Raw genomic sequence first — 23,966 nt, forward strand, 5'->3', positions numbered from 1 at the left:
AGGGGGTAGATGGTAGATGTGAGGGCTATGAGATCTGCTAGCAGCCCACTTCAAGGAATAGTATCAGAGTCCTAGCTTGTCTGCCACTACCCCATTGTAGGGTTGGAAAAGAATGAAGTTGTTCTGATCTAGCAAAGTGATTCCCGCATACTTAGGAAGACAGCTTTTACTCAGCTGGGAACATGAGGGTCAATTCTCTTAAGAATCTGGTAGATCAAAACCTGGTATAGGCTTGGCTTGCTCACCTGACTTATTCGTGATTTTGCACCCTGGAAAAGCAGGACAAATTAAGATTTCAAGGCAAGATTCCTAAAACGGTCTGATTTATTAGCAGGTCTGGGATAAAGTACCTTGTAGCTCCATATATGTATGGTACATTGTCCTTTTGCACTGCAGCCAAGCTTGTGTGAAGAAGCCCCTGCAAAGCTTCCTCTTCATTGGGCCAAGCAGGTATGGCTGTCCTACTATATAAAAAGCAAGTCGTATTGGCGACGACTCACTTTTTATCCTTATGCAGGCGCATTGCAGACAACTCTGGCCGCAAGGCTGCTGCGAAGCACCCACTTGCCGCCGGGAGGGGGCCCACCAAATGAGTTTTCTAGAGCCTCTTGTATTTTTCTTTATATAGTTTATTTATCTACATGTCATCATTTTTTAAAAAATCAGTAAGGTCATTTTCTAGCTATTAGATATTATTTCATTATCCCCACCCCAATATACAAAGGACTGTGAGTTTTTTGTGCTTATGGAGAACTTCCAAGTCTTATTGCAGACAGAAATATCCATATTGATTGCTGGAAGGGATGGAGAGGGGGGAAGAGAAAAGAATGATAAAAAAATATTAACCCAAGTGGCAGCTGCCTTTGTCAGACTAAGAGAAATGAGGTCAAGAACAATAATGAAATCATTTCTGTCCTTGGAGTAAACACGCAAATTTTTCTTCTTCAGTACCGCAATGTCTCCTTGCTAATGCACCATGATTGGAAGAGTAACAAAGCTCTGGGAAGCTAAGCTAAAACAGGGCGAAGGACTGCATTAGGTTCCCTGACATTTCTGTTCTCGAAGGCATGTCTGTCCCTTCCTGGAACTCTTCGGAGAGCTCTGAACGTTTCCAGAAGAAAAGTCATTTGGAAGCAGCAGTGAGTAATGCGGTTATTTTTGGACTATGGCAAGTGGATGCGAAAAGCCATCTTTTTTGCTATTTTCATAGTTTTTGGGATGAAGAAGGGGCTGGGCTCACTGGGACACATTACCTTTGCATTCCTAAAGTGCAGTCTTTGGTATCGCCTGTTGAAGGATTTCAAGCAGCAGGGGCTAGCCTTCGCACATGCCGACTGCACTGGAGAGATGAGTTTGGCGGGCACGCAGGAGATGTGGAATAGGATTATCATCTCAGATAATCCTACTTTGTGCATACAGAAAATGTAATAGGCTGAAATTGAACCCAGTGAAGACGGAGGTCCTGCAGCTGGGACGGGGGCTGCCAGATGTTGGGGTCCAGCTCCCTGCCCTGGATGGGACACCACTGGCAACTTTGCCAGTGGTAAAGAGTCTGGGTGTGTTCCTGGATGCCTCCCTATCGATGGAGGCCCAGGTCACGGCGGTTGCCAAGTCTGCATTTTTCCATCTTCGTCAGATCAGGCAACTTGCCCCCTACCTGATGCCCCAGGACCTGGCTACAGTGATCCATGCAACGGTCACCTCCAGGCTAGATTACTGTAACTCACTCTACGCTGGGCTACCCCTGGGCCTGATCCGGAAACTACAACTGGTCCAGAATGTGGCGGCACGGGTCCTGACTGGTATACCTTACCAGTCACACATCACACCTGTCCTGCGCCAGCTGCACTGGCTTCCGGTTGAATTCCGAATCAGGTTCAAAGTGTTGGTTCTTACCTTTAAAGCCCTGAGTGGGTTGGGACCGGCGTATCTTCGGGACCGCCTCTCCCTGTACGTTCCCCGGAGATCGCTCCGATCAGCGAATAAATATTTACTTGTGGTCCCCGGCCCTAAGGAAGCCCGCCTCGCTTCAACCAGGGCCAGGGCCTTTTCAGTCCTGGCCCCAGCCTGGTGGAACGCTCTGTCAATGGAAACCCGGGCCCAGAGGGACATATTATCGTTCCGCCGGGCCTGTAAGACAGAGCTGTTCCGCCAGGCGTTTGGTGATTGAAGGGGGCGGTGCCATGTCGGCCTCCCACCTTTGGGGTGGGGGAGGGTTCTCCCCACCACTGCACTTTGTTAATTTGTTTTATTATTTGTATATTGATTTTAGTTCTTGTTTTTATCGATTTTAACTGTTCACCGCCCAGAGCCCCTGGGGATGGACGGTATATAAATAAAATAAATAAATAAATAAATAAATAAATAAATAAACAACCTTCTCCAATTTTTCTACTTCAACCCCTAAGCCCTGGAACTCCCTGTCACCAGAGGCCCATTTGGCCCCATCGCTGATGGTCTCCTGGAAGTTTGCAAATACCTTTCTGTTCCAGATAGCCTTTGAAAAAGACACAGTCCCAATGGGTTGATTTCAGTAACCACCACAATCACGGTTTCAGTGCCTTACCACTATGGGGTGGGGGGGTAATCATAGTGGCCTACCTTACAGGGCTGTTGTAAACAAGTCATGAACAAGTTAATTATGTAAAACACTTAGAACACGCCCAAAAAGTTCTCTGACTGCACAGTAAAATTCTTATTATTATCTCATGTCACCTGTCATGCCATTTCATAAAACCATGCTGCAAACTGACTTTGAATCCAAGGAGCTTAAAAATCTTGCAGGTTGCCTGTAAATTTTAAAAATCCATTTTAAGACCCCATCCAGTTCCTCTCTTAGCCATTGTTGGCTTAGTCAATGTAGATGTTATCTCAAATATTTCTATTTTGTCTATCCAGAAAATATAGTAAAACCCTTAAATTTCATCGTCTTTCTGGATACAGATCCAATCAGCACCTCAAAGCCTGTCACTCTTATCAGCTTGACAATGTAGAACTTATAGTCTGCCTTTCTCATTGAAAGTCTCTCTACACAAGACATCTGACACATGAAGAACACATGTCGGGAGATACAATGTTAGCCGGGAAGGGTAGTTTAAAAAAACAGAGCTGGCAACAGGGCAAAGGCTTTGCTATACACTGGAGCTGTGTGAAGAGGCTGTGAAATGCCAGAAGGGAAACTTCAGCCCATTATAACCTCTCCAGGTCCAAGCCCGGCTCTGGAAGGCAGCTCCAGCCCATTTCCATTCTTCATTGCCCTCTGGTTGTGATCCCACACAGTTTTAGACTAGAGAGGTGAAATTGACAGAGCCTGCAGGGAGGCGAAGATAAAGTTAACAAACCCTCTGAGGAGCGATCTCCACTGGCTCTGTCTTTTTAAACTATGCTTCCTGCTAACATTACATCTCCCTACACTTGACGAACATGCAGCGAGGCGTCTCGTGTAGAGAGACCCAGAGACTCAAGAAGGATTACACAGTGTGAGTCAGTACAGCCAATTTCAAAGACATTTGAATAAAAAATGTAACAGGGTATATAAATGCAAATTTGCAAAGAGTTAAAAGCAGCAGAAATCCACTACAGGGTTTACAAAACACAGAAACTGAAGCAATTCTAAAACTGACATATTAAACAACATAGAAACTATCCAGTAGGATCATGCTTACAGCAACAGACACGTACATAGTGATAAAGTCTATAGTCTCCATCCCTTATGCATCTCTTTGAAACCACCTCTGAATGCCCACTTTAAGTGTCCATCAGCCCCTCTTCCTCTTTCTTTCATTACTAAAGGCCCCCTTCAAAAACGAAAGGCATTGCAATAAAATAAAATAAATCCCTTTTAATTTCCACAGAGACGTTTGGGGGAAGGATCACTTAGCCAAGGATTAGATGGCATTTAAACTGAGTTAATTTGAGAGGAAATGCTCGAATAGCATTTATGAACCCAACCAAGGCAGCGGATGCCCAAGCGGTCTGACATGGAAATCTTTATAGTCCTTCTGGATCAAGGAAGCCAATGGGCCGCTGGGGCAGGCGGTGTCATTCTGGGACTAAGGATGCATCACTGCCTTGGGAACTTTTTGACCAGCAACTCCAGTGGCAAATCCTGGCTCTTGCCTGTAGCTCTGCTTGCTGTTGAGTCCTTCAAAGCAGCCAAGCTCCGTCTCAGGTGCGTGTGATCTTTCATGGGAGGAGAATCTGGGAGACCCAGGTTCAAATCCCCACTCTACCATCGAATCTCGCTGGGTGACCTTGGAGCAGTCACCCACTCTCAGCCTAACCTACCTCACAGGGTTGTTGTGCGGATGAAAAGGAAAAGGGGAGGACGTTGGAAGCCACTTAAGTTGGGGAGAAATGAAGTAAGTAAGAGATGCTGTGCTGTGTGCTGTCAGAGTGATACCCGGTGGTACCTTTCGCTGCTCTTGAGATTGAGCCTGGCTCTTTTGGCACCCCTGAAAATAATAGAAAAGAGTCCAGTAGCACCTAACCAACTTTACTGTAGCATAAGCTTTCGAGAATCACAGTTCTCTTCTCTTCCCTCCATGCATCTGATGAAGAGAACTGTGATTCTCGAAAGCTTATGCTACAGTAAAGTTGGTTAGTCTTAAAGGTGCTACTGGACTCTTTTCGATTTTGCTACTACAGACTAACACGGCTAACTCCTCTGGATCTATGACCCTGAAAATAATGCTGCCCAAATTTTGGAGAAGTCCACACAACAGACCCTTTGCTTAGACGGTGTCAGCAGTGTTCATAGTTCTAACACCAGAATGACCCACTCAGATTGCTGTGAGAGCAGGGAGAGGACAACAGAATCCCAAAGGAACAGCTTTCATCTTTAAAAAAGCACAAAAACAAACCCAAAATAGAAGCGATTGTGTGCGTGTGCACGCACACGTCCACTGTGCAAAGGCCCAGATTGTAAACAGAAAACTTTGTAGAATGTACTGTGTTTCTCCTTTCCTGTACCAGCTGAACTTTCTGTGTGTTTGCTCAATTCAGCCAAGGAATGAATCCTCGCAGGCCTTTTAAAATGTTTCCAAAGAGGAAATGCAAGGGTTTGTAGGCAAAAGGGTAAATCTGAGCTTTCTACATGATGTTTTTATATGATATTTTATTATATTTATTATGTATCGTCTGTTTTGGTTGTAACCCGTCCTGAGCTTGCTTGTGGAGAGGGTTAATATCTAATTAATTAATTAATTAAATTAGTCCTCTGCAGGTGTAAACCAAGTCTAGAAAAAATGACTAGAGTCACAGTCCAATTTCCATAGATTCAGAGGAGTTAGTCATGTTAGTCTGTAGTAGCAAAATACTAAAGAGTCCACTAGCACCTTTAAGGCTAACCAACTTTACTGTAGCATAAACTTTCGAGAAACACAGTTCTCTTCGTGAGATCTCTTCCCCTCCATGCCTCTGATGAAGAGAACTGTGTTTCTCGAAAGCTTATGCTACAGTAAAGTTGGTCAATCTTAAAGGTGCTGCTGGACTCTTTACCACATTCCCATTTGGCCATGAAGTCTGTGGGGTGACCATTCACCCTACCCTACTTCACAGCCAGGGCTGTTGACTGCAAGAGAACCTCGTATGCTGCTCTGAGCTGCTTGGAGGAAAGGTGGGATTAAAAAGTGATAGAATTTCCAGGATGTTTTGGGGGAAACTCTGGTCTAAAACAAATACAAGTTCGTAGTGCAGAAGAGCCCGTGATTCCATGCCCAAGGTAGGACTGGAATTTAGGATTCCAAGATCCAGCCACAGTGCTTTAGCCGAATCCAACGGGAAGCTGCTGAATTGGAATTCATATGTAAATTTGACTCAGTCAGGCTTGGATTGAATAGGGACTATGAATGGTTATCTCATTATCAGAAGTAACTGATCTCATTATCAGAACCCGTGGAACTCCACATCCCATATGGATCCTATGCCGCACATCCTTTTAGTCAAGACTGGGCACCTTTCCATCCTTTCTTCACTTAATTTCTTTTACAGCTCTCTCGAGATCTGTACAAGTTTTAAAAAGATGTGGCTGTGCAATGCGCAATCCTCCGCGTCTCCCACAGGAGCCATTGATAGTGCAGTAGATCAGCCACTGGAGTTGCAGAGCTGTACAATAATGAGCACACACAGAAGATAGAAATCCAACATGACCGTCGTCTGGGGAGAAATGAGTTTTCTCAAATGTGGACAACAGTCCCCTCGCTGAAAACCACTGGCTAGCATAACTGGAAATGGCTCCTGAAGGGGATAAAGAGACCATCAGAATAACCCTGATTATAGCTGGAGAGGACACTTGACCTATAATAAACCACAGATCTCCAAGGGTCATAGATCCAGGGGAGTTAGCCGTGTTAGTCTGTAGTAGCAAAATCGAAAAGAGTCCAGTAGCACCTTTAAGACTAACCAACTTTACTGTAGCATAAGCTTTCGAGAATCACAGCTCTCTTCGTCAGATGCATGGAGGGTAAGGTCAGATATATAGGTGGAGAGGGGAAGGGGGAGTAGATGCAATCAGTAGCTTCTGATAATGGGATCAGTTACTTCTGATAATGAGATAACCATTCATAGTCCCTATTCAATCCAAGCCTGATTGAGTCAAATTTACATATGAAGTCCAATTCCGCAGCTTCCCCTTGGATTCTGTTTTTGAAAGGTTTCTGTTGAACTACGGTGACTTTTAAGTCCTTGATGGAATGTCCTGGTAGATTGAAGTGTTCTCCCACTGGTTTCTAGATGTTGCCATTTTTAATGTCAGATTTGTGTCCATTTATTCTTTTGCACAGAGGTTGGCTGGTTTGTCCAGTGTCTAACGTCTGCACAAAAGAATAAATGGGCACATCTGACATTAAAAATGGCAACATCCAGAAACCAGCGGGAGAGCACTTCAATCTACCAGGACTTTCCATCAAGGACTTAAAAGTCACTGTAGTTCAACAGAAACCTTTCAAAAACAGAATCCAACAGGAAGCTGCTGAATTGGAATTCATATGTAAATTTGACTCAGTCAGGCTTGGATTGAATAGGGACTATGAATGGTTATCTCATTATCAGAAGTAACTGATCCCATTATCAGAAGCCACTGATTGCATCTATTCCCCCCTCCCCTCCCCTCCACACCTATATATCTGACCAGTTTCTTCTTGCCCTCCATGCATCTGACGAAGAGAACTGTGATTCTCGAAAGCTTATGCGACAGTAAAGTTGGTCAGTCTTAAAGGTGCTACTGGACTCTTTCCCAAGGTTCAAGGGGTGATTGATACCAGAGATGGCTTGAGACAGTTTACTGGACAACTATTGGCTATCTCTGTTGAATGGGGAAGGGCCACTGATGTAGGCTGGTCAAGGGCTCCTGTATGACTGACTACCAGCATCTGGTACAGGTGCCCATGTTCAGACGGCGTTTCCAAACAGCGAAGAGCGATTGGCCAAGTTTCACACCTGTGCATTCTCACACAGGGAGTCTTATTTTCCCCCTCCCATGCTCATACTCCCATAGTACTCAACGAATACTGCATTTTAAAAAAAGTCTTACTGTTGGTTGTCCACTTATTGATGTTTTTGCACATGCGCAGATCAGCACAGCCTTACAGGAGGCATACTTCCATCCTCATGCCATTCAGTTACCTGACCTAAACATCCATGATTCTGGGGAGAATTGGCCCACCTACTGCACAGATACTAAAGCACCCACAAAGCAAGGCAATGAAACTCCACCATCGCCGCTACTGCGCAGCTGCAAAGGTGCCTGACAGCTGTTCGAGGCAGAGAGACAGAAAAAGACTGGACTTCAGCTCATAGATAATCAAGATTGTGGAACGATGTCTGTTTGCTTATTGGACATGATGATTGCTGCGAAGTTTATGGCACATCTACTGAGCTATGGGCCTTCCCCAAATAAATAAGTGAATAACAGCGTGGACCTAAGTTATGCATTTCTGCACCCACTAAAGCTCATGGCCCCGCGCTTGCTCAGCTGAGCAGTGGAATTAAAAAACGTTGCCTATGCTGTGATGCCACTTCTAGATCCAAAGATGGGAAAATTAATCCTGCAGGCTTGAAACTTTTGGATTTTGTTCTCAAGACCAATATGATAATTCTAAACGGGCGGGCCGGCATCGATGAAAGGGGAGAGTATACGTTCTTTTCAAACAGAGGTGCAAGTCTGATAGATTATTTTTTAGTCTCCTCTGATGCAATCCCATATAAAATGAAGTTGCAAGTGGAAAATTACCTCGGAGATGATCACTTGCCCCTTTCACTTTCAATCGAAGGGAATTTTGAGGTTCTGCTGTTAGCCCACGAGGTCCCCCTTTGCCAAGAGGGCAATTTATTGAAGCCAGCCCGTTGGGCCCACCACGTGGAAGCGAGAGCTAACGCTCTTCTTGAAACTCCTGAAGCTCAAACACTTATTAGTGAGCTACAGGACAGATAGAATACAATGCACACTCCTTCAATTTTAGCTATTAGATTTGTTGACACCAGCCTTTACTTATAAACCATCGAGAACACAATCATCTCACTGCTCATGGTCCGGCAATGTATGTAAGAAAATGAAAAAACGTACTCAAAGTAAACATCGAAGATTCAGAGATTATCGATGTCACTTCTGGGTCACAGCAATTTCCCCCTTCTCCAGGCTCTGAGTGTCTCTCTACACGAGATGCCTGTGTGTTCATCAAGTGTAGGAAGATGCAATGTTATCCAGGAAGTGTAGTTTAAAAAGACGGAGCCAGTGGAGATCGCTCCTCGGAGCGTTTGTTCATTTCAAGCAGTGCCCTAGGAACTGCTTCAGTGCCAAACCAGGAGCCCTGGGGGGCCAAGGAACAGAGTATAGAGAGGCCAAGATCTTTCCCTAATGCTACCAACTAGCATTGGGTTTCTGTATTCAGCCTCTGGATACAGAGGTTCCCGTTATTCACTAGGTTCCCTTTACTCCTCCATTAATCTGCTTAACCCCCTTTTAAAGCCATTTCTGCTCGTGGTCATCTGTACATCCGCTAGATGCACATTCCACAATTTAATTACCGGCTGAATAAAGAAGTACTGACTACAGGAGTTTCTTCTCTTTTTATTCACGGAAGCCTCTTTTCATCCTCGGCTATGCGACGACTGCAGCAAGCGGCACAGAGAAAATGATTTCCAGTGGAAAAAGTGGTGCCTCTTTTGCTGACGCTTCACCTTCGCCTACATTCTCTGCAGGGTATATTGCTAAGGCAATTTGCTGGGGGTGGGGGAGGGAAAAACAGCCCCAGGTTGTTATTCAGAACTTCGTGGCTTCTGCTGGTTTGAGCCTTCTCGTGTCTGCCCGCCTTCACCTAGAGCCACAATATTATGCTTGCGGTGCCTTAATAACCAACACACCAATTAAAGCTTCTCATTCCAGGTGCGGAATTATCATCTCTGGCAGCAACTGAATTCCAAGGCGATGGAGGAGCAATTTTAATGGAACACAAACCGAAAAAGCAGAAAAACACAGTGGGAGAGATACTTTCTGTAGTCATGAACGTGGGTGACAGCGGCCCTGAGAAACACCTTTTGGTTGCTGGATGCTGGTTTCATGGTGGCCAGCACGCATACGGAGGCTTCTCCTTGCAAGGATGATAACAATAACAACAACAACAATGTTCGATTTATATACTGCCATTCAGGATGACTTAACACCCACTCAGAGCAGTTTACAAAGTCTGTTATCATTATCCCCACAACAACAATCACCCTGTGAGGTGGGTGGGGCTGAGAGAGCTCCAAGAAGCTGTGCCTGACGAAAGGTCACCCAGCTGGCTTCAAGAGGAGGAATGGGGAATCAAACCCGGTTCTCCAGATTAGAGAACCGTGTTCTTAACCACTACACCAAACTGGCTCTCAAGCCTCTGGGTGGGTGGCTGCTCCTGATATTGCTTGGTGAAGCACTCAGAGTGGAAACACACGAGACGAATTTCACATGAAGAACACTTGATTGGTCCTGCAAGGGACTGTAGGAGTGGTGGTCTAACCCTGTCCCTCTCCAAGCAACTGGGGGAAAACCGAGCGAAGTGGATTTTCTTGCAAAGAACAGCCACTCGACTGGAGAGATTCTCTCTTTCAAAAATCCAACCAGCTGGTTTTCCTTCAGGTGCTCAGAGATGGGGGCGGGCATAACAGGACCCTGCCGGGAGAAGAAGAATGGGAGGGACTGGGTTTCTCTCTCGCTCACAAAACTCCTCGGCTTTTTTCCTGCCTCTTGTTACATTGTTCCCAACCTCCCCCCATCCTCATCCTTAGCTCCCAGAGGACTTTTGAAAGAGAGAAAGACAGAGGAAGTGTGAGGAAGTCCCTCCAGTTGTGACTCTCCCCAGCTGAGCTGAGATTCACATTGAGCAGCTGTTTATTTTTAACTACAATTCCCAGAGATCCTTGCAGGATCCAACACTCGCCCTTGCGTCTCGTGTGTTCTGACCTTGGACTAAAACTGGGGGGAAATTGACATTTTGCCAATCCGGTGCAAACCTAGAAAGGAAGTCACTGCATCAGGCCAATGTGCTAAGATTCACCGAAACCCTTTGGTGATGTCACTTCCAGAGTTGAGCCGGAAGTGATGTAGCATTGGCGCGATGCCAGTCATCAGGACTCTGCCCTCTTGCATCTCCCAGGGGGTTCCAGTGCTGAGTGGGCACCTCTCAGCGTAACTCAGCCTCACAGCTTCCCACACCACCCCTCCACAACTCTGTCATTGCTGGGTTACATTTAACCCAATGGTAGAACTGTGCCCCCCTCCCAAAGTCTAGGGCTTATGAGAGAACTCATGCTGTTTTGTTATGCAAAGTGGAGAAATGTCTCTCTCTTTGGGCCTGGGAGTTGATTGGCATAAAAGACATTAACTGGCAATTTGCCTATTCCTGCTTCAATCCTCTTTGAAACATAACTTTAGCAACAACCCTCTGTCCGGACCGGTAGGTCTTGAAATCAATGTTTGCAGTTGAACACATGAAGCTGTTTTATACAGAATCAGACCATCCATCAAAGTCAGTATTGTCAACTCAGACCGGCGACGGCTCTCCAGAGGTCTTTCACATCACCTGCTACTCGAACCTTAACTGGAGATGCTGAGAATTGAACCTGGGACCTTCTGTATGCCAAGCAGAGGCTCTGCTGATGAGCCACATCCCTTCCACCCAAACGTGTGCATTCGAGTCCCAACTGACTCATGATGGTTTCAAGACAAGTGCGGACAGGGGTCATTTTGTAGAAAAAGAGCTTGAAGAACTCATTAGTATAACTCATTAGCATATGCCACACCCCTTGCCATCACCAGAAGTGTGTCATTAGCGTAACTTATTTGCATATGCCACACCCACTGACATCACCTATCCTGGAGGTTTTGGACCCAATCCTGGCCATTCAGGGGCGAAATTGGGCCTAAAATGGCAAAAAGGGGCTGAAAATGGCTGAAAAGGGGCCCAAAATGGTCAGGAGTGGGCTGCTGATGAGCGGGAGAGTGATACACCACCCATCAGAGGCCTGATCCGGGCTATTTCGGCCCCAATCCAGGCCAAAACAGGCCCAAAATGGCCGAGAGTCAGGTGGGCAGGGCCACCTGACGTGTGACCTCTTTGGGGAACTGCCGGAACGGGGTTCCTGTGCATTCCCCCTCGAAATGAGCCCTGGGTGCATAGCAGATGTGGTTTGCCATTGCCTTCCTCTAAAATCTTCCCTGATGGCCTCCCATCCGAGAACCAGCCCCGCTTCGCTTCTCAACAGACATCGACAGAGTTGCAGAGACCTTTTTGTCGGGAATGATGGATATTCAGTTGGAAAGAAGCTGTGGAACTTTGTTTTTATATACAATCCCGGACGCAAGACTATTATATGTACAGAATTGGAAGAGCCCAGCGCCGCCTGTACTGGACGAATGGTTGATAAAAGTGTTGGAATTAGCAAAGATGGCAAAACTTACTTAGCTGATCAAAGAGAAGACAATAAGTTTGTTGTAGAGTGGAAACCCCTTATTGAATTTTATATGAAAGAGACAATAAAGATTTGATGACTTGTGGATTTATGGATTAAGGAATTTGGACATTAGAAAAAAAGAGAATTGTTGTTTTTAACATAGATAAAAGAAAACTTGAAAATACTAATATTTGTCATGGAGAAAATTGAAAGCCTCGTTTTAGTTTATACAGTTTTTCTTTCCCTTCTATGTTTATTTTTTGTTCTGTTTGCATAGTTTGTTATTTTTGTTGGTTAGCTAATTTTTGTGTAATTGTATCTTTATGTTTTCTCTTTTTTATTATATAAAACTCCTAACAATAAAAAAGACATTGACTGAGTTGTTAAAACCTTACAGAGGAAAGGTGTTGATGCTGCTTTGTGTCACAAGCTTTACCTACCACATGCTTGCTTCTGCCCCTTCTGATTTGCAGCTATAGGATGACCCAGATGCCGTCAATCTCCAGCATTCCCTCCTCCAAAGAAAGGTTTTCCTGTAAAGGGTGCCACAGACCTCTCACTGTCTGAGAGGGAAACTACACGAGACGCCAGGCACGTGTTCTCTAACGTGTTGGGTCACGCAAGTTTACCTGGGAAGTGTAGTATTACAAAGAACGGCTGCTTGGGAGGAAAATTATTCTCACAGTGGCCTCCTTTGGCAGGGAGAAGAGCAGTGTGAGGGATACTCTCTCTTGCAAAAAGCTGCTCATCTCGGGTTTTCCTCCAGGAGCTCGGAGGGGAGGGTACAACAGGAGGCAGGAAATCCAGTGCAGCTTTGTCTCTCTCTTCAAAAAAACCACCCTGGATTTTCTGTCTCCTGTTACTCCACGCCCCTCCCACCGCTCCCGAGCTCCTGAGGAAAACCCAAACCAAGAGTCTTTTTGCAAGAGATTGAGAGAGAAAGAAAGAGAGTATCCCTCATATCACTCTTCTCCCCAGTGGAGGAGGGCACTGCGGGAATTGTTCCTCTCCCGAGTGGCTGTTCTTTGTAATACTACACTTCCCAGGTAAGCGTTCTGTACCCAACACTTAAAAAGAACATGGGCCCAGGCGTCTCGTGTAGTTTCCCTCTGAGATGCTTCAAAAAGGCAGCTGGCCAGACCAAATGCAGTGTGCATCGCGTCACATTACTGACCTGGCCAGCTTCCACCGTGAACTGTGCATTCCTAGTAGCGCCTGATGATCATTCCTGTAAACTGGCTTCTCTCTGCCCAGCCGGTAAGCCATCCCTGGGCACCATCCTCAGCCGCTGTTCACTTTGGCTGTGCTTATCTGAGCCCTGTTCAATGACCTGCGCTTGGCTGCATCCATCCACCCAAGGGTCCGTTGGAACATATACTGCTTTAGCCGCATGACTCTTTTGCACAGGACCAAATGAGAGAAGTGGGGGACGGGGGGCGGTCATCCTGGGTCATGGAGATTAAAGGCTAGACTGTCTCTTTTTTGTCTCAATTCCCCATGCCAAGTCTTCTAGGCTACATTCTAGGACAGCGGAAGATAAGAATCGTCACTACATGCCAGGGCAAAATTAGCTATATGGTTGCGGTTGGGGATGGGTGAGCTCCTTTTTTGCCAGTCTCCTGCTGTGTGGGGAATGTAATCTCCCGACTGTCTGCCAACCCACCTACTGAATATGCCATCACCCATCCCATGGGGCGTACTAGGTTGGGTTTGGTTTATGGGCTGTTTTGAAGAACTGCTGCCTCGTGTACTGACTGTTATGCATGGATCTCTCTCATGTTCTAATGTATTTAAATGCATTTATATTTCTAATGTATTTTATTGTGACTTTATTGAGTGACGTTACTAATTCTGAGCCCACTTGCGGGGAGAGCAGATTATAAATTTAATACAATAAAATAATAAAATAAAAATAGCTAAGTAGAAAGGAAGGAGGCGCATTAAAACTCCATGGCTGTGGGGCTGTGCTGACACATTCACAAAGCACAACCTGTGATTTAATCAATGCACAGGGGTGCACGCGTGTGTGTTACTGGTCTCAAAGGAAAGAACATTCACAAAGTCCAGAAATCAAACATTGAGGAACGACAGCCCCCTCGGTGCTACTTCACAAAGCAATGGAAACTCAATAACCCCTCATTCCGGGAAAAATTCGGAGAATTTCATAAGCATCTGTAATTTTGATGAGAAATCTAAGAGAGGAGTCTTACCAGCAGAACAAGAATCACCGGCCCTTGATAGATGTAGTCTATGTACTTCCCTGGTTCCTTTCCAAACCAGCATCTGTAAATAGAAAGTCATTTATAAGCCAATTCAAACCCCATACATCAAGGAAATTATCGCAGGTCCAAGTTGCACCTTTAGGAATTGCACGCAATTACCTTCTAAATTGGGTGTTTTGGTTTTCATCTTAATTATGCGTATGCAAGGAAATGGATGGATCTGGTTCTCTGCCATCAAATTTGTTTTCTTTAGTCGGAAATGGTAAGCGGCTGATGTATCATTGTTATTCTCGCTAATGACCACTTCTGTCGTCGTTTTCAAAGGGCCGTAAAAAAGATCCTGACATTCATAAAAACTCAAGGAAGGTGAAGCTTTTTAATATCATGAGGGTCAGTTCACCCACCCATTAACCTCATTTCAACATTGTGAGGACTCACACCTGTCAATCAACATCAACTGTCAAAGCAACTGGACAGAACTTCCAAATCATCTCACACCATTTTTTGGATGCTGCCAGTTTGTACTTTTAGCTGCGAGTCACCAAATGTTACAACCCCGCAGATTAACATCTGAGGTTTAACCCTCTATATTTCTTGTCTAAAGGGCAGCTAGCTGGAATATGAGGCAGGGTCTTTTCGGCAGTGGCACCACAGCTATGGAATGCACTTGGGGTAAGGTTGGGGAGTCCACCTGTCCTCCTCCTTGGCTATTTAGAGACCAACTCTTAGTTCTTTTTTGCTGGAGTGGTTTGACTCATGGGTGACTGCTTAAATTTAAAAAGCTTTATGTTGCATTGTGGGTTAAGAACAACCCAAAAAGGGAGGGATATGTTGTTGCTTAGGAGGAGGTGACAAAGTCCATGCCTACTGACTTGCTGATCACCAATGAGAGAGCTTGAATTTAGGGGAAGGGCTATAGTTCACTGACAGTGTCTGCTCGGCATGCAGAAAGTCCCAGGTTCAATCTCTGGCTCCTCCAGTGCGAAGGATTAGGTAAAAGGAGATGTGAAAGACTTCTTCCTGTGACCCCGGACAGCAGCTGTCAGCCTGAGCAGACAATACGGACCTTGATGGACTGATGGTCTGATTCAGTATAAGGCAGCTTCAAGTGTGTTCAAGTTTGTGTCAGCGGCTTAGTTTCAGAGAGTTTCTCTACATGAGACGCCTCGGCACGTGTTTGTCAAGTGTAGGGAAATGCAATGTTAGCTGGGAAGCGTAGTTTAAAAAGACAGAACTCACGGAAATTGCTCCTCAGCAGGTTTGTTAATTTCATCTTCGCCTCCCCAAAGGCTCTATCAATTTCACCTCTCCAGCCTAAAACTCTGTGCAACGAGAGGGCAGCAAGGAATGGACGGAGCTGCTTTCCAGAGCCAGGCTTGGACCTGGAGAGGTTATAAAGGGCTGAAGTTTCCCTTCTGGCATTTCACAGCCCCTTCACACAGCTCCAGTCTATAGCAAAGCCTCTGCCCTGCCACCAGCTCTGTCTTTTTAAACTACCCTTCCTGGCTACCACTGCATCTCCCAAAACACATTCTTCACGTGTCAGAGGTCTCGTGTGGAGAGACTCAGAGTGTGGGAAAGATCACAGAGACAGCAATACTAGAATTGTCTGTTCCCCTTGGATTCCATTTTCAATTGGGACACGGATAAATCTCCACCTGAACTGACGGGTGGGGCCAGCCAGCTACCACCTGCCAGGCCCTCTGGAACATTTGGAATTGTTCTTTAAAACGGCCCGTTCAGAAAGATTTTGAGCCCTCCCATTGTCAGGATACTTTCACTGGAGATGAGCTGATACATACATTTGTGTTTGTCATTGGCTCTGTACGTCACTGTTATCATTAGTTCAGGTTCTACCTTTGTTTTCATTCTCATCGTTGTTTATTTTGCTGCTTGTGATTCTGTCTCATCTCTAGCCATTTCCTGTATAATTATACTCCTCTCCTCTTGTAAAGAGCATTTTGCTCCAGCAATTAACACCAACCTATGCCCAGGTCACGGCACCTTATGGCATAGGTGAGCCTGATCTCGTCAGATCTCAGAAGCTAAGCAGGGTCGGCCTTGGATGGGAGACTCCAGAGAAGACCAGGGTTGCAGAGGCAGGCAATGGCAAACCACCTCTGTTAGTCACTTGCCATGAAAACCCTTTCAGGGGTCGCCATAAGTCAGCTATGACTTGATGGCAGTCTCCAGCAACATGCCATAAGGTAACTCTGACTGAATCCGCACATTGTGGAATGCGGTGCTATTGCGACCAGTCACCATCCTGCCATTGCAGCATGCAGAAGCAGACGAATCAAATTGCTTTACTCACAGTTCGTTTTCGTAATAGAGCTTGCAGACAGCCCAAGAGACAATGATCGGAAACGGGATACCTGCAAGAGGAAACACGGGACAGTCTGGATCTCTTTGACAAAGACGACTTTTCCAGTGGGAGGTCAGGACGGAATCTCCATCAGGGCCAAGCTACACATGACGAATGACACTTGAACAGCAAGTGTATTTCTCCCTGTTCACTTGCCCTCCACTCAATCCACTTGCCGTTCAAGTGTCATTCGTCATGTGTAGCTTGGCCCTCAGTCTCTCCAAGTGAATGGAGCTCTCCTTGCTGACTCTGAGCACTCCAATAAGCAAAGCAATGGTGCTCCATTCATTTGGATGGAGTGGCCGAAGCTCCATCCCAGCGTCTCCTGCTGGCCCATGCCAGTACAGCAAAAATGCACATAATTTTTTTAAAAAATAAATAAATAAAACACCTGCAGGCCATTCTCTAGGTATGTACAACTTGTGACACATCAAACCAAGTATGGCGGACCCCATGATGGGACTGCAGAATGAATGAGAGAGGGAGTTTTGAGGTGTGTGTGTGTGAGAGAGAGAGACCTGATACAGACAGTGTGGTATAGTGGTTAGAGTGCTGGTCTAGGACCAGGGTTCAAATCCCCACACTACAATGAGGCACATTGGGTGATGTTGGGCCAGCTGTTTTCTCTCCGCCTAAGCTAACACACATAGGGTGTTGTGAGGAGAGAATGGAGGAGTGAAGATCTGTGCATGTCGTCCTGAGATCCTTGGAGGACAGAAGGGATAAAAATGTAACAGATGGTAATGGCTGGTCACAATATTCCTGGCGGTTTATATTTGGAAATGGGAGCAATGTCACAAGCTACTGAAGCCTGCTGCAGTTGTCAGTTTGGCGTAGCGGTTAAGAGCGGCAGGACTCTAATCTGGAGAGCCAGGTTTGATTCCCCAATCCTCCACTTGAAGCTAGCTGGGTGACCCTGGATTAGTCTCAGCTTCTCGGAGCTCTCTCAGCCTGACCCACCTCGCAGGGTGATTGTTGTGGGGATAATAATAACACACTTTTAACCACTTCGAGTGGGTGTTAAGTTGTCCTGAAGAGTGTTACATAAATCAAATGTTATTATTGTTATTATCAAGCTCCCTGGTAGGTTCAATAGAAGGAGAGAGAAGCCGTTCCACAGACCTCGTGGAGTTGCCATGATGGGAGGAATTCCATTTCTTGTCCCCATGATGTCAAGAAACCCACAACCCCTGTTGGCAACCCTTTTGTGAGTTATCCACTACTGCTGTACAACTCTCTCTCTCCTGCTCCCCCACCTCAAAACATTGTTGAGTTGCCAACTGTATAGAAGACTGAAAGCTGGCCTGTTACCGAGCACTCTAATTGGGCTCTATTAAAAAACCCCAACATTGTTATATGAGATGTACATCCTAAGTCCCAGCTGTGTAGTCTTCCTTGGACTGCCCTTTAAAAAATCCTTCAGTGCTTAGCTCTGCCGGAGCTGCCCCTGGGGTCTGGGGCAGGTAATGAAGCGAAGCGTCTATGCCGAAGCGTGTTTGAGCTGGTGTCCTAATTTAGAACTTTTGAGGGAAATGTGATGTGACCTCGAGTCTAGCTAGCTGAGCCCATTCGTATTCCAGCCCAGGTAATGAATCATTGGCATTCCTAGTCCCCATTTTGCCTGAACTTCTAGCTCCAAGCTCCTCTCACTATCTGAAGGTCTACTGCTGACTTGGATGACCCAGGATAACAAAATCCCATCAGATCTCGGAAGATAAGCAAGGTCGGCCCTGGTTAGTACACGGAAGTCCAAGGTCACTACGCAGAAGCAAGCCCTTGCCTTGAAAACCATATGGGGGTCACCATAAGTCAGTTGTGACTTGATGGCACTTTACACACACACACCTCTGTCCCCAGTATGACCCTGCCCACTTCAGTCCCCCAGTATCTGAAGCCCCTTTCCCCCTTCCTAGCTTACATTCCTGCAGAGCACACACTGAAATGATTCCTTGGGCAAAAAAAGGAAATGCCGAGAACGAAAAGGTAAGCCTTGAAGATTCATTGCAGGGGCACTTACACCAGCCGATGAAGAGGAAGACCCATTTCCTCAGCTTGTCCGTAGAATACGTCATCACGATGGCCGTGTGCAAGTAGCAACCTTCCACGAACATCCAGAAGAAATTGGTCACCACGAAGTAGTTGAAGATCGTTGTGATACAGCGGCACCACGGCTGGCAAAGAGATCAAAGGGGATTCGGAGATCAGGCCTGAAGGAAAACCACGTGCGTTTGGGGCCCGTTGAAATGATCGGATCGGGCGGGATGCCTAAACCAGACTGGCAGATCCAAGGACTCTCGCTATACACATATTTAATTAGATTATACGTCGCTTTTTTATCTTGCTCTTCCCGCAAAGAGCTCAGGGCAATAGACACAGTTCCCTCCCTAGGGTTGCCAATCTCCAGGTAGGGCCTGGAGATCTCCCAGAATTTCAACTGATCTCCAGATGCTCCCATGGAACAAATGGCTGCTTAGGAGGGGGGACTATGATATCATGCCTGGCAATGGTTCCTTCCTTCCATCCTCAAACCCCAAGCTATACCCCCAATTCTCCGGGAATTTCCCAACCTGGAGTTGGTAAAGCTATCCCCCAGCTTCATGCTAAGAATGATGGTGTTAGATAGGTAAAAGTGGCCCGAAGTCACCCAGAAAGGTCTGCATTGAAAAAAGCTGAATTCTCCAACCCATATACATTTTGAATTGTTATAAGCATATTCACATATTCGTTTTTAACATGCATAATGGCATCTGGTTCTGCACGTCACAAAGAGGGTCAAAGAATCTCTGAAGCCCGCCCTTATGACTACAGCAAACCCTATTCAGCCTCCTCCTTATCTTTGAGATCTCTATTGCCCTTTTATATTCAAGTATATCATTGCAGACATGGGGACTAGAAACTTGCTTCTTCTTTTTCCATTCAGGAAGTTTGATTCCCGGCACCACATTTTGCACTTTGGAGGAACTGTGGTGTATACACAGCGCTGAAAATAATAATGATGTTGAAACGAACCCAATCGTAAAATTAATTTTTTAAAAAAAGTCTAAAACACAGCAGTAATAGGAGGAGGAAAGAACTTAATGAACTCCCACCTGCCATAGCAAGCAGGTAATCACCACAGTGCATGAAGCATGAGATTAGACCTGCCAATTTTTAACCAGATATAATCACATCTGCTTGGGAGGAAAGTGAGAAAATTGTACTGTTGGATGATTAAACAGACCTAAAATGAAGCTACCACTGTATTTCCCTAAAGAATCTGGTCTCTGACCTCATTTGCACAAAACAGAGAAGAATTCCATAAAAATGACAAGAACCGATAATATATGTGATGGCTCTTTCCATTTTATTTTAGGGCAAAAAAAAAATCGTGATTAGCAGAGATTTTCTTTCTTGTTTTTACACAAAGTCAAGCAAGTAAGAATTAGCTTCAGTGGATGTGTCTCACCCAGAGGTCATTTAATAGAAAAGGAGCTGGAGGAACTAATTAGCATAACTCATTAGCCTAACTCATTAGCATATGCCATGTCCCTTGCCATCACCGGAAGTGTGTCATTAGCATGACCGATTTGCATATGCCACACCCCAACATCACCTATCCAGGCTGTTTTGGAGTCAATCCTGGCCATTCAGGGCAGAAATTGGGCCCAAAATGGCAAAAAGGGGCTGAAAAGGGGCCCAAAATGGTCAGGATCAGGCCGCTGCTGAGTGGGAGAGTGATCCACCACCCATCAGAGGCCTGATCCGGGCTGTTTCAGCCCCAATCCAAGCCAAAATGGGTCCAAAATGGCTGAGAGTCAGGTGGGCGGGGCCACCTGACATGTGACCTCTGTGGGGAACTGCCGAAACTGCGTTCCAGTGCGTTCCCCCTCAAAATAAGCCCTGCTCTCATCCATTTTTATCCCTCTCTTCACTTTTGGAACACAAAATGTATACATTGTTTCTCTTCCATTTTACCCTAACACAGCAGAGGTAGGTTAGGCTGAGAGTGTGTGACAGGCCCGAGGTTACCCAGGAAACTTCTGTGGCAGAGGTGGGAGTCAACCCAGCTCGACATCCTAACCTCTACACCATTGTCTCCATTTTTACCCTCACAACAACCCTGTGAGGTAGGTTAGGCTGAGCATGTGTGACTGGCCCAAGGTCACCCAATGAGCAGATTTGAACTTGGATCTCTCGGATTCTAGTCTGACACTCTAATCACTATACCACACTGGCTCTCACAAGCTTAATTCCTAGGCATGTATGGGTCCAATTCAGACTGAGATCATAGAACATGAGAAATGGGGGCTGTGACAGACTCAGCTTCAGATACTGAGAGCCAAGCTACAAGTAACACCTTACACAGGTTGGACACTTGTCAGCTTACCTCAAGTTTTGATGGGAAATGTAGGCGTCCTGGTTTTACAGCTTGGCTCTCCATTACAGCTGCAATACCAGGACGCCTACATTTCCCATCAAAACTTGAAGGAAACTGACAAGTGTCCAACCTGTGTCAGGTGTCGCTTGTAGCTTGGCTCTGAGATTTCCAGATGTGAAAGCATGATTGACATGTTTCCTTCCCACCCCCATGGGGCTAGCCTGAAATGGCAGTTGGAGATGAAATGTTGGGGAAGCTGTCAGTTGGAGTGAGAGAGAAAAGAAGAGAGTGAAAGGGAGCCTGGCTTTAGACCAGAGAGGGTCAGCCAGAGAATCCTCTGTGTGAGGAAGAAATGTTTGTGAAGCACTTTTAGTCCTAGGACTAAAGTGGGGAAAACCAGCACTAACTCCTGCTTAGACTCGAGAGATCTGGGAATTATAGTGGGCCAATGAAATGGGTAGAGAGGAGTCTCCCCTTCAGTGCCAGGAACAGGGTTATAGCTCATAACTATAACACCTGCCCAGTATCTAGGAAGGGTTTGTCTCAGTGGAGCACCCTTAAGTCTGGAGAGGAGGGGAAGTCATGCTGTGTTTAAGTATATAAAGTGTAACATCTGTGAAGCAGTGTCAACCTCTGAGAGAAGCCAGCAACCTAGTGTTAAACCAAGTGTTTTGTGCCTCACACCAGTGAAATTCCTGTATAAAAACCTTTCTGTTACTTAAGCCAGTTTGGTGTAGTGGCTAGGAGTGTGGGACTCTAATCCGGAGAACCAGGTTTGATTCCCCACTCCTCCACCTGAAGCCAGCTGGGTGACCTTGGGTCAGTCACAGCTTCTATCTCTCTCAGCCCCACCCACCTCACAGGGTATTTTGTTGTGGGGATAATAATGACATACTTTGTAAACCACTCTGAGTGGGCATTAAGTGGTCCTGAAGGGCGGTATATAAATCGAATGTTATTATTATTAAACATCTGCCTGCCCACCTTTTGATTTTAATCTTCTGTAAATAAACCTTCTGTTACCTTTTGAACCTTCCCAAGCCTCGTGTGCCAGTTTCTGCTAAAGGGAAGCGCAAACCCCTGATCTGTCCCCTAAGACTTGGCTGGGTAACCATTTTTAATATTTCCTAAGGGTGGGACAAGAAGGAAAGTTGAAGCTTAACATCAACCATGCTACCAGAGGCTTCCCAGCCCACAGGCTTAAAGAGGAGAAGTTTTACCTCAGGGTAGGGGAAGGTCAGCCTAAGCCTGAGTTGGACGTGGGTTTGTGGCAGGGGCTTTGGCCTTCCCTGAGCTAAATGTATGTATGGTGATGGTGGAGAGTGCCCTCAAGTCAGAGTTGACTTATGGCAACCCCTGGTGGGGGTTTCATGGCAAGAGACTAACAGAGGTGGTTTGCCATTGCCTGCCTCTGCAACCCTCGTCTTCGATGGAGGTCTCCCATTCAATTACTAACCATGGTCAACCCTGCTTAGCTTCTGAGATCTGACAAGATGAGGCTCACCTGGGCTATCCAGTTCAAGGCCTCAATGTATGTATAGTTTACAGATATGTAAGATTTGCCAGCCTGGAAAACGGCTACCTGGGCCATTTCATGTTGGAAAATGGCATGAGGAAAGCAGAAGTACCCTTTATGTAGGTCTCCATCTGAATTGGGTCCCTACAGTCCTGGGTTTTAAATCTCCAACATGGAATTCACATAACACCATGCGGACTGTGTAACATGTGAATTGGCCCTGAGAGACACTGACTGACCCAAAGTCCTTCAATGAACTTCATGCCTGAACGGGGATTTGAACCCAGGTTTCTCTAGTCTTGGCAAAACTACAGCAGCAGCTGATCTTCAGAGGAAAACTGTGCCCTCCCCCCAAAATAAATCACCAGCAGGGACAAAAATTACACTCGCTGGCAATCTTCTGGCCTAGGTGTTAAGTGCCCTAATGTGGATAGCCCAGGTGAGCCTGATCTCATCAGATCTCAGAAGCTAAGTAGGGTCGTACATGGTTAGTAATTACCAGCAAAGACCAAGGTTGCAGAGGCAGGCAACAGCAAACCACCTCTGTTAGTCTCTTGCCATGAAAATTCCACCAGGGGTCGCCATCAGTCAGCTGTGACTTGAGGGCACTCTCCACCAGAGGGTAAGTAGCCCTGCCTTTCCAAGTAGCAGGAGGTGGGTCCTCTGTGTAAACAACGCTTAACACAATAAAATAACAGAAGCCATAAAATGGATCATATGACCCCCCTCCTGCTTCAGACAGCCAAGGATGACGTGAAGTGGCAGAAGGACGGTCCAAACACGACTGACGAAAGAAAGTGCTTCTTCATTCAATGCACAAATTAACTTGTGCAACTCACTGCCGAGGGACATGGTGATGGCAGCTATCTTAGATGGCTTTAAAAAGAGCTTAGACATTTGAGATGGGCAGGTCCACCGTGATGACTGAAGGGGACATCTGTGGTTGGAGGTATACTCCAAAAACTAGTGGTGGGGGGATGGGAGGGGGTTGCAGCAACAGTGGAAAGGTTTGGCCTCTGTGCTGTGAGCTTTTGTGGCACCTAGTTGGCCACTATAAGGGGACAGGATGTCAGACTAAATGGACCGTTGGTTTGACCTAACAGGGCTTTTTAAATGTGTGAATTCCTCTCTCTCTCTCTCTCTCTCTCTCTCTGTGTGTGTGTGTGTGTGTGTGTGTGTGTGTGTGTGTAAGTGTGTGTGTGATGGGGTATAGCCACATGGACCAGCTCTGTGATGAGAAAGCGAAGGAGAGATGAGATCAGGCAGACTGAAGTGAAAAACGTATCTCCGAGGCTTTGACAAGCAGGGCACATAATTCAGTCTAACAGAATCCTATTATATAGGACAAGGCTATGTCCGAGAGGCAGAATTTATTTATAGGAATGGTCCCTATTTCCCAAAAAAGGGGGAAGATTAATGCCTTGAATTTTTTTCTCTCAAGATACCAGCAAGACCTGGAAGAGGACTGGTACCATAAATTATTGTGAAGGCTGGAGCAAGCACGAAAGGCGAGCAGAAGGGCATCTATCTCTTTGGGCAAAATTACTCTCCGACTGCACTGCCAATTAGGTAGGAACAGGG

The 23,966-nt window shown here is 46.0% G+C and overlaps 1 protein-coding gene across 1 annotated transcript in view; it reads right to left on the reverse strand.

Moving 5' to 3' along the window:
• Positions 1 to 23,966, reverse strand: part of CRHR2 (corticotropin releasing hormone receptor 2) — a 236,114-nt gene that overhangs the window by 35,631 nt on the left and 176,517 nt on the right. Inside the window, exons 7-9 of the mRNA XM_054990967.1 lie at positions 18,530 to 18,682; positions 16,462 to 16,522; positions 14,136 to 14,208 (exon numbers count right to left, since the gene is read on the reverse strand). Coding sequence (XP_054846942.1) covers positions 14,136 to 14,208; positions 16,462 to 16,522; positions 18,530 to 18,682 — 287 coding nt within the window. The remainder of the gene's footprint in view (positions 1 to 14,135; positions 14,209 to 16,461; positions 16,523 to 18,529; positions 18,683 to 23,966) is intronic.

This window comes from Eublepharis macularius, chromosome 11, assembly GCF_028583425.1.
Source record: "Eublepharis macularius isolate TG4126 chromosome 11, MPM_Emac_v1.0, whole genome shotgun sequence".
Lineage (NCBI taxonomy): Eukaryota > Metazoa > Chordata > Lepidosauria > Squamata > Eublepharidae > Eublepharis > Eublepharis macularius.